Below are 11,649 nucleotides of genomic sequence, written 5' to 3' on the forward strand. Positions count from 1 at the left end.
TGTTTTAATTTTTGATCACATGATGTATCAGCTTCATTGTAAGTATTTAAACCTTCACAAAATTTAAAACAAATGCTTAGGTCCATTTTAAATCCCCAGGTGTGCATGATCTCAACAATTTTAGTACATTTACTTCAAAGTAAATGGCATTAGTTGCTAATAAATTGATTTGAAAATCCTTCATTGAGTTCATGGATACATTGCAAGAACAGACCACACATTTTTTTTTTCTGTCTAAACAATTGTTTTAAAATATTTCATTTCGTGGACTTTATGAAACACTTTAAAATATTCTAATGCTATGTCTTTTCTATTTTTGTCTTTTAAAAAAAAATTCTTATAAAAATTATAGAACTGTAGGTTTTATTGTTTTCTAAAAATTATGATTATACCCGACATTTTTAAAAAAATGGATTATAAAAGATTAAACTGTTTTTTTTCCCCTCTGTATTATGTTAAGTATTAATAATTTCATATTTGTCTTTTTTTTATAGGTATTAAAGAAACATAAAGAAACAAGTTCAAAATAAAAATTAAGTACACAAGAAGGACATCTATAAAGTCCTATCCAGGATTTGATTGAATTTCTATCATTCCAGTAAATTGTATTGTGAAGATAAGAAGTTGAAGTAGCCTTTTTTTATGGGCATCAGACATTCTTATTTTAGATTTATCTGAAGAGTATTTTTTCATAACATTGCAAATTAAGGTATTCTTAGTATTATTGAAAAACAAATGAATTATGACCCAAATTCTATATATTATATCTTTCTTTTGATAGTTCATATGAAGTTGCTGCTTTTTGTCTTTGCATTTGCTTTGCTGTTTTTTGTATAATGTGTCATTAGTATTTATTTCTATTTTATTGATGTATGGTTTCTTGTAATCGCCATTTACTTTTTATTTGTTTTACTCATCTTGGAAATGATCATTCTTTCTTGTGAAAGAATGTTATTGTTCTTGGTTCTTTGTTATCATTTCATTTCTATTTCTCTGTGGGTATATATATATAAAAAAATGGGGATTGTATTTTTTTAGATCTTTTTTTGTAGTGCTTGTTTTTGTGTCATTGCAAAGAATAATTGTAGATTTATTTCCACTCTATTGCAGGAATTACTGCTTCTTTTGTTATTAATAAAAATTAGAGAATGAAAAAAACAAAAAGATTTACCATAAATAATGAGTGGTGACAAATCATTAAAGATCTTAAATCTTAGATATTACATAACCTATTAATGATATTAAATGATGTGTAGTTGTCTCAATATAGTAGTATAAAATAAAATGTAGTTATTTTCTTCATGGAGATATATTTTTAAAAAAATTATTACATATCTCAAGTTTTTAAAGCTGCATTATACTGAAAAGATATTTCCTTTGTTTTGAGTTTCATTTAAAATAAAAAGTATCATTTATAATTTTCAAATGCATCTAAATTATGCTAAAAATTCTGAAAATATTTTTGCATAATTGATATTTTCATTGTATTTTTTGATAACTAAAGCATTCTGATAAAAAAATAAGTAACCATTATACAAAAATTTCACAATAAAAGCCCATTGAAAAGGGATTAGCTAATTGTACTTAATTTGTCTTCTGATTAAAAAAAACAACAAATTATTGATATGTTTTCCTTCCCTTTAAAATGGGATAGCACACTGTATTTACTTTTAAAGTAAATGAAATCATAAACTGTGCTTTTTTTTTAATTTATAATTTTTACAACTGTAAAAAATTATCATTTGGATTTTGAAATCCATTACAAACTACATTTGTTGCGTTTTTGTATTTGCATTAATACCATTCAAATCCCCATATTTTTAAAATCATTTATCAGATCATAATAGCATAAACAGTAAATAAAATGTATTGATTTTTAAATTTGATTACAGCCCGTCCCCAAATGATAAGAACAACTTTTACGTCCTCACATGAGTTGCTCAGAAGCCAATGCAATTGATTCCATTTTTTTGATATTTTCTAACTCTTATAAATTTTACTGGGAATAGTATGTACTTTCTAGTTATTAAAGAATATACTTACTGTTTTCTAGGTTTAGTATGTATTTGTAATAATTAATAGTTATTAATGTATTGGAAACATTTGTTTTCGGACTTAATCATATTGGCTTCTGAATGACTCATATAATTTATGACACTGTAATAAATGATGGTATATTTGGCCTGTGATTTCTGTAACAAGATCAGCAGATCTTTAAGTTTTAACCGAGAAGGTGTCAGATTTTCACACCTTTCAATATGTTTCATAGATCTCATTGTCTTAATAAAAACAAATTCTTTATTAACCCTACAATGCATTTTTTTTTCTTTTTAAACTAAAATCTTGAATGAGTTTATGTAAGAAAAACCATGAAAAATAGATTTTTGTTTTAATCAAAACAAGCTAAATTCATTAAATAATCAAGATGAAATAAAGCTAAAAATCTAATGCAAATGTAGGGTTAATATTTTATAATAATAACTCTTTCATTTTATGTATAATTTTTTACTGACCTAATTTATTTTGAAGTTCAACTTACTTTATTTGATAAATTTCAGTTAGTATTAATCCATAAGTCTGTTCATAAAATAAGTTGCTTTGTTTTATTTTAATGATTTTTTTTCAACGCTATCGTGAGATGAGCTCTCAATGCAAGCTTCCAAAAGCATTCCACATAGTATTATTTAAAAGGTGTGCTTATGCTCCCCCCCCCCCCCATTCTTCTTTTGTTCTAAACCTACATGTAAATATTACAACTTCAAGTTTGTTAGCTTATGTATCTTGTGTAAATGTAATAAGATATCTTAGATAGATGAACCTCAATAGTGTTTTGGAAATATCAAGCATCGAAACTAATATTCTTAGTAAATGTTTATTTTTATATGTTTTTAATGAATAATAACATTTAACTTACTTCATTAAACTCAGAGTTACATTTCTAAGAATGACTTAAAATAGCAATAAAAGTCGATGTTAAAGAATAGAAATATTTATTTTTAAATTTTTTTAAACACTGCTACTTTTGATCTCATGCAATACTTTAAGAAATGCAATTTTTGCACTTATATTTATAAATTCCTCTTTTTCTTCTTTTTTTAAAAAAATTCAGATAATCTTTTTAGATTTATATTGTGTTTATTTTTAAATTACCATCTAACTTGTTTTCAAGTATAAAATTATAAAATAAGTGCATGTACGCCACTAATTATCTGAGATTGTTGTAAATAAGAAATCTTTTTGTTTATGGATATACAACATGAAGGATAAAATGTTCTGAAACTGTTAAATAATATTTATTATATGGTCAAACTTTTATATCCTTATTTCACAGTTATTATTCTACTAATCAATTCCAAATATTTTTAAATTTTGGAAAACGAATAGAGTGGTACTTAATGTGGGTTGAAGAATAGTATTTATAATATTATCTTTCTGAATTTAATAACTTTTTATTTTTATAAATATGTGTATGAAATAGAAATTGTGTGACTGATGATGTTAGGTAGAGTGTGCTTTAAAATGAGAAAAATTGTGATTAATGATATTGTTCTATGTCCACAGAATAAAATATTAAGCTATAAATATAGAAACACTATTTCATGTGTCTATTGAAACTAGGAAATAATTAAGAATTAAAGTAAGTAATTTTGAATTTGATATTTAATCACATTTAAAGTAACATTATATTTAGTTATAATACTTAAACTGCAGTGATTAATTTTTTACTTGAAGATATATTAAAAAATAAAAAACTTCCCATGTCTTTGGCATTTTTAAAATCCTATGTAATGTATTCATTCTTTAAAGCAAAACTTATGTTAATGTAGGATTCATGCAATATATAATTCTTTAATAATGAAAACTTAAATGAAATTGCATCCAGTAAATCTGATTTTTCAGAATTATTATGAAATGACATTTTCATAATTTTCTCAAGGTTTGTTAAAAATAATTGAGGGACAATCAGTGCATTTCCAATCCAGCCTATTTCGAAACTAGGCCGAATGTCACTTGTATGAAAATAAATTTCATTTTTATTAAGCTATCCTTAATGTCTAACAATGAATAATACTTAATAATAATTTCTCTTGCGATGTAAATTTATTTAACTGTACAGTTTACTAAATTTTTTCAATGAAATTTATACTCGGTTATAATATTGCATAATAATTTAGACTTAAGCAATGTTTTCCCATCAGCTGCCTACTGAAGCATTGCATTTTTAGATTACCTTTAACTATTGCTTATAATGCATTTATTTCTGAAATTAGAAGATTATATTCAAATATATTTCTTTCAATCCTTACAAATTTTTTGAATAATGAATTTGTTGTTTATTTGCCAGAACTGTGTAGTGTAGTATGCTTGTGCTTCCTACTGAAGTTAATCTAGGAGATTCGACTTTTTGTAGTAACTTGCAGTTTTTATGACAAACAAAATCTAGACTTTAGTAGTATTTTTTATTATAAATGTAATTTGTTTTTGTGTTAATGATATGTTAGTTAATGACTACTGAAGTAATCTTAATTTAGAAATATACTTTACTTTTTGCTCAGCTATCTGACAGTTTGAAAGGAAACATTTTTTTTTTATTGTTCTGTTGTTTTCTTAAAGAAAGTACATGTGAGGCATATGATTGTTTAGATGAAATATTTCTTCTCTAATTTGATTGTTTCCTATGTAAAAATATGTTTGACTCTCAGAATTTTTGAAGATATGAATGCATGCAATTTAATATTCCTAAATATTAATGTTTTTTTTTTTTTGTTGTTTACTTTCAGAGAAAATATATATACTGGGACAATATATTAAAATAGCAAATAGAATTCTCATTTTTTAACAAATTTATTTCATTTTTAAAAAAATATATATTATGATATAGGATTTTGCAAATAGTTTTTTAAAGATAACTTTTTTTTTTTTTAATCATGCCAAAATTTTCGTGACAATTTATTTTTTAAAAATTTTATTGCATCATTCTAAATTAGTTTTGATTGTTTAAAATTATAACTAGCTGCCCAAATGCATTATTACAAAAGTGAATCTTATAAAATATAAAGGCTACATTTAATTCTTTTTGGAACTTTCATAAGAGCTAAATTTTTTGGTGCAGAGATGTATTGCTATAAAGAAAACATTAAAAAAAATTTAAGACATTATATTCAGTGTGAATTTCTTTTCATTCTTTAAACTTAAACTTGGTGACTTGAGCTTCTTATGACAAATATTTCAAATGCAGAATCATATGCCTCTTTATATAGTAGTATAAAAATAAGTTCAACAACAAATCTCAAAGGGCATTATGCCTTCTGTGTATACTTACATGTTGTGATAAAAATTTTGGTAAATAAAATGTGTATAGAAATAGATATGTGATATTTATTTTATGACTTGTATAAAAGCTGAAGTTCTTTCCTTTTCCTTCGAAGCAACTAAGCATTACAAAATCTTAGAAAAGTTAGTTTAATTAAATTAATATTCCATTTTTGAAGCAATGCGAGGGATACTTTAGAACGGGTCTTGGTCAAACGGTCAGGATAGCGTTTGAACCTACACTCTTTCTCCAAATACCCTCATCACACCAGTGGAAAAAAGTTTAACCGTAGACAGATGCAGTAGACTATTATGCTCGACTGATCTTCCATTGAGGCGAATAATTACATTCGCAACCTTCCAGTTTCGAAGCCAAAATTCTAACTCGAGGTCAACGTGGTATAGAAAATAATGAATTTCAGTGAATAAATGCTCTTATTTACAATTCTGTAATTGTTTCTAACTTCTAAGAGATCAAAGACGCTGCGTGGTTTAGTTGTAAGGTGTTAGCTTCGGGTCGAAGCTCGTCCGCGTCATCTGACCATGTGAAATTTCGAGTTAGATTTTAAAAGTAGCTTTCATTTTGCTTCAAAACAGAGCATAACACTTTAATGACCGCACCTCTAAGTAGTTAAAGGTCGACAGGGGCTTGCAATATTTTTAAAGATTTTTATGTATATATATGAAACAATTCAACATATGCCATACACATAAAATAAAATTAATATTTTATCCTTGTTTAATAATTTCAAAAACTGACTCTAAAACAAGAATTACCTAAAATCAAAGACGTAATGATGGAATACGAAGCCAATGACAATATCCACACTTGTTTACGTTTACCAATTATCATACAGAAAATAAAATACCTGCCAATTACCTTCGGCGATAGTTTCATACGTTGTATATGAACGGACACCAACGTAACAAACGTGTTGTATGAGAGCCATTAAAATGTTAAATGAATTTATTTCAAATACTTTAAGGGATCGCAACTACCAAAAACTTACAGCAAAAGATCTCATGGTGCAACCATTCGCTTCTTTTGAATTATTTTCAGTAATCATGGAATTAAAGGAAATAAAAAATTCAGTCTCGCCATTTTCATTCTTTCGACTGGATGCCCTATCTATGAAAGAGTTCAATTTGCATCCTTTCTATAACATATTCTTCACATGTTCAAAATTACTCGGGTTGTCTTGTTCGCATATTGGCACGGGTCAGAGCCGGCCGACTGGTGGGTGCGGCAGATGCTATGCACCGAAGCCCCGGGACTGAGGGGGCCCCAATATGATCAAGAACTAAAATAATATTCTGAAAAAAAATCGCAGAATAGAAAGAAAAGAGGGTGAAATTTAACTGGAAAAATTATGGGTTTGGAAATATATGAAATTTACAGATATATTACAGTCTAGTGCAACATATTATAAACCTAAGGTAAGTAGATTTACGGTCATTTATATCATTTTCTAGGTTTGATTGAATATAGTATTTTGATAATTCATAACATAAAATGTTTAATATTGTTAGAGCTAATCATGCCCATGGATAGGAAATATCCCTCTGGGTATAAAAAAGATGAGCAGAAAAGTTAAATTTTAAGAAGTCACAAATAGATCTATTTCCTTATCTACGAAGTAATTCTGGCTATGAAATTGCTTTGATTTCAGGAGCATTCAAGCTTCAACTGAAAAAGAATGTTCCGCACAAATACAATCTTGCAATGGAAATGTAAAAACTGAAATTCGTTTACTAAACTTCATACTAATTTTTAAAAAACTTTGTAAAGTGTTGTAACAACAATGCAGATGAAAACCTAATCCAGGAAATCGGTTTGCTACGGGATTTGATTTCGAATAAAAGGGATGTAAATAATTCACAGGATGCACTATAATACATACTAAATAATAATTATAATGAATTATTTCTATATGCATTAACTGTGTTAAAACTCTTCTTTACGTTATCAGTTACTATAGAGAGTGCTGAGCGCTCCTTCAACAAATTAAAAGTAGTAAATAATTGTCTTTGATCAAGCATGTGTGCATAATGCTTAAATGCACTTTCTATAGTAAGCATCAAAAAGGAAATTGAAAAAAAAAAATCGCGTATTAAATAAATATGCTTGTAATTTTTTTATATACTTTATAAAAAATTTAGGACCCAAAATGGTTTCTCGCACCCAGAACCCTTTATAGAGGAGAAGGCCGGCTCTGGCACGTTTAAATACTATACTCTAGTCTTAGACCTGCTGGTAATTTTAGACCATTAATTATTGCATCATGCACTTTATTGGTAAAATCCAATTTATAAATAATATCACGCAAAAAACGAAATGAAGACAGGGGTTGAAAATTGATTTTCAATGTCAAACTTATAAACAGCCATAAAAAAAAAAATACCTTTTTTTTTTTTTTTTTTTTTTTTTTTTTGCTATTTTCATTTATGAGAAAAAAGATTTACGGGAACTGTAAATTTTATCCTCAACCATTTCCTTTCAGAGCTGGATGTCCTATCGACGAATTCAATTGAACTTTACAACCTCTCTATAGCATATCACACATCAGTTCAAGCGCAATAAAGATGGCTTTAATTGCTTTTTTTAAAACTTGGTTAGGTGGGATTATGTTAAATGTAACCACCTAACCACCTTGTGAACACCATTATTAAGGCCATTAGTAATGCTATCAAAATTTATTATTTCATTTCGCTAATATAAAACATGAATCATTTCCCATTTTAAGATATATCTATAATTTCAAAAATCATGGAAAGCGATTTCAAAAGGTGAAGATCCTGATTTGTAAAATCTTCCTCTTTAAATGTATTTAATCTTCTGTGAAGCTAATATCTGTGACATTAAATATATCATAAAGAGCAACCGATTGTAATTGCTACACTTGCATTAATTTAGGTATTATTTTAGCACAGAGCAAACAAAAATTGCCTTATAAAAATTTGCTATTGCAAATTAAATTTACGTTTTCCAGTTCTTTAGCAAAGTACATGAAATTAAAATACACAAATATTTTATTTGAAAAAAAATTTTTTTAAATCGAAGATGTTATTGATATTATTAATCCATTACTCTTTTAAAAAATTTATGATGATAGATCAAAGAAAATACATTAAAAATTACAATTATAAAAACAAATTTTTATCAGCAGCTTATAATAAACAGCTTCATCTATAAAAAATTATTTTAAAAAACATAATAGATGACTGAATAGCAGCACCCATAGTCAATTAAATCTGCGTGTTTACATGTTTCTTGTAATATGCAATAATAAAAGTCTTAAATTATGATTACGAAAATCAGAAATTTTTGCTAATTGTCAATTTTTTTTAACCTCTATTTCTTCAACAATTCGTCTATCGAAAGTCTATCCAAACTATGTTAGTCCTAGTTTGGATAGACTTTCCTATACATAATATCCGCTGCTAGTTGGAGGTTAGTGGCCATGAAATTTTTCCATTCACGTGAGCCAAACACTTCTTTGCTATGGTCCAAAATATAATCTTCCATAGTCCTTTTCAATTCTTCGTCTTGGTGTCTATAAGCCAAGGACACAAGCTCACAGACATTGGTAGGACAAACCTTTTCTTTCAAGAAATAAGAACATTTATCTTTCAAAGGAAAGATGGCATATTTATCAGCAGCCGAGTACAATTGGCATGCACTTTCAAACTGCAGATCTTCCAAGGCATCTGTATAAATGTACGTCAACATCTGATGCACAGTATCGTCTTCTAAATCAATGATGTCAACGTGGCCACTATACTTCTCTCTCATGTCATTGCTAAACATTCTTCTGAATACATCGGATCTGGCACTGAGAATACTTTTGTGGGTCCGGAAAGTCTGCGTCGAAGTACGAAGTTCTATATCAGAGAGGATGGCCTCTGTGTACATAGATTTCAAATCGTCCACCAGCGCCTGTGTCTGATGAAATTCATTTTGTGAGACATTTGACACATTCTCATTTTCTGTCATTTCTCTTGTATTGTTAAAAGAAATAATTCCAAAATTTTTCTCTTCGCATATATGTAAAATAGTTCCAGTTGAAAAGACATAATCACAAACAAGAGATAAGACATCATTTGGCAAAAAGCAATCCGCATTATCCATCAACTGCTCTCTTGATATCAGTAACGTATTTCTTTCATTAAAATCACCATTGAGAAATGTGTGCCTTCCGAAATCTATCTTTTTTTGTCCGACATCTAAAACAGAAATATCAAAAGTAAAAGATTTCAAGCTTTCATCCCAAGAACTTATTACTAGATTTATTTCTCGTTCAAAACCTGAAATGAGAGAGAAACTCATTAAAACCTTTTTGGATTCGTTCATTATCACAAATTTATTCCTTTGCTCTGGTCCAAGAGCACTGAATCCATTGATACTCCAGAAAAAAGATCTGTGATTTAATTTGAAAATTGACTGCACAGATATATTAGGGTTTCGATTAATAAGTAGCACATTTTTTATCCATATTGAGCATTGCACAATCAGAATATCACGAGGAAATAACTTTTCCCTTTCGGTACCAAAAATTTTATCTTGTGTTATGAATTCTCCTATGCCTGAGACACCGGCTGTTGCAAAAACACGGTTTGTTCCATATTTTGTTTCCAAAATTAAACCATTCTTGTTCAGAAATGAAAACTGTAAACTTACATCCATAATTTTTGGCTCATAGGGATAATTTTCTCTTCGAAGATAAATACCGACGTGTGTTTCAGATATGACTCCTCTAGGATACAAAAGTAGAGACCATTTCTTTAGTGGAGGCGGACCCAGATGAAACGTGGGACTCACTATTGGTTCTCCTTTCTTCAGCCAACAATAACTCAAGTTTTTAATTTTCCATTCGAAAGAAAAATCATTTTTCAGAGAATCAGCCATAATCTGTGAATCGTATTTCTTATGCGTTATTTCTTCTAGCACCTGTAAAATAAATTTAAAAAGGAATGATTTGTAAGGAAAGGAACGATTTGAAATTAAATTTGTGCTTAGAAGCATACGATAAAAAAAAGTATTGTAAAAAGCGAAAATATTCAACCATCTTGATTGTGTTAATCGTTAGTATTAAGCAATGTGCCGAGAACACCTGCAGAAAGAGGAATTCCTTTCAATCAGTTAAAACTACTACCGGGTTTATATTCGGCCAGTAGGCAGCGCATGCGCACAAAGGGACCGATTTATGTTTGCCACAATTTCATAAGATAGATTCAGGGATTCCATGTTCTACTATACATTGCCATTTTAGCGTCCCTGAAATTTTCTTTTTCACTGCGTGATGTATTAAAATGATGGATATTTACACAAAAAACATGGTAAAATAAAAAAAAAAGTCAACTTACCTAATTTTGGAAAACTATAGAAAAAAATGGCAAATAAAATGAAAAAAAAAATACACACATAACCTTGCATCAGAAAGAACAAAGGGCAAAAAATGTCGGGATTAATATATGATAAGTGATAAATTTTTCATGCTAAAAAAATAACAACCCCACACCAAATTCTACAAATGCATGCGCAGTAAGGAAAAAAAATTATGATACAACGACATGTTGTTGTCCCATCTAGACAATTACTTGCCATGGACCGAGCAGTATTTTTCAGCCGTTCTACGCATGCGCTGCATGTTGACCTTCTTATAACTGGCCAAGTATAAATTCTGCACAAGGTTATTGTTTGACAACGGATTCTAAAACCCTCCTCGCTTTTACGCATGCTTTAGGATGGGTTTAATTCGTCAAAATAGGGGTGAGAGGAAAGATGAGAGGAGTTGTTTACATTCAACAATAAAATAAACTCGGATTGCTCGCAAACTGAATTAAAATAATACGGTCAAAAACGACACGATATATTCACATACATGTGAAGAAAAAAATTGAACAAAATGGTATCTAATAGGGTGAAAATCAAGGTCAAAGAATGAAGTAGAGTTCCGGAAATACGTACCACATCTCTCCCCTTAATGAGATAGAATCGTCGAAAAGCGGTCGTCTCAGAATACTGAAACGAATAGTAGCTTTCTGGATGGAGTCGATTAGTGGCTATCTCTTCACGTGTTTTTATGACGTTTATTGAAACCGAACTATCAAATTGTCGGGATATCGCTTATCTTTAGTGAAATTCTCAACCTTGGCTCTATTAATAGCTTTCGTTATTGTAGGAGCAGAGTGGAGTTGAATGCCTTTCATCCTTCTGGTTGCTGATTTTTTTAAAAGTCACTTTTTAGATACAATGCTTCCAAACAAGTTCAAATATTATTCTAACGAAGCGAATTATCGTTATATATTAGATTAAGTCATTCTGCGGGCCGATGC

General features: G+C 28.8%; 2 protein-coding genes across 10 annotated transcripts in view; one reads left to right on the forward strand and one right to left on the reverse strand.

The window, feature by feature from the left end:
- LOC129989276 (adenosylhomocysteinase-like 1) overlaps positions 1-5,367 on the forward strand; it is a 369,980-nt gene extending 364,613 nt beyond the window's left edge. For all 9 annotated transcript variants that reach the window (XM_056097693.1, XM_056097694.1, XM_056097691.1 and 6 more), the window contains one exon: positions 495-5,367. In XM_056097693.1, coding sequence (XP_055953668.1) covers positions 495-501 — 7 coding nt within the window. In that variant the 3' untranslated portion in view covers positions 502-5,367. The remainder of the gene's footprint in view (positions 1-494) is intronic.
- Positions 5,368-8,416: 3,049 nt separating this feature from the next.
- Positions 8,417-11,316, reverse strand: LOC129989112 (TD and POZ domain-containing protein 1-like). The gene is made up of 2 exons (XM_056097437.1): positions 11,282-11,316; positions 8,417-10,261 (listed from the first exon to the last, which is right to left on the reverse strand). The coding sequence occupies exon 2, from the start codon at positions 10,217-10,219 to the stop codon at positions 8,717-8,719; it is 1,503 nt and encodes a 500-aa protein (XP_055953412.1). The 5' UTR covers positions 10,220-10,261; positions 11,282-11,316; the 3' UTR covers positions 8,417-8,716.
- Positions 11,317-11,649: the final 333 nt, after the last annotated feature.

The sequence above is a fragment of the Argiope bruennichi genome, chromosome 10 (genome assembly GCF_947563725.1).
Source record: "Argiope bruennichi chromosome 10, qqArgBrue1.1, whole genome shotgun sequence".
NCBI classification, from domain to species: domain Eukaryota; kingdom Metazoa; phylum Arthropoda; class Arachnida; order Araneae; family Araneidae; genus Argiope; species Argiope bruennichi.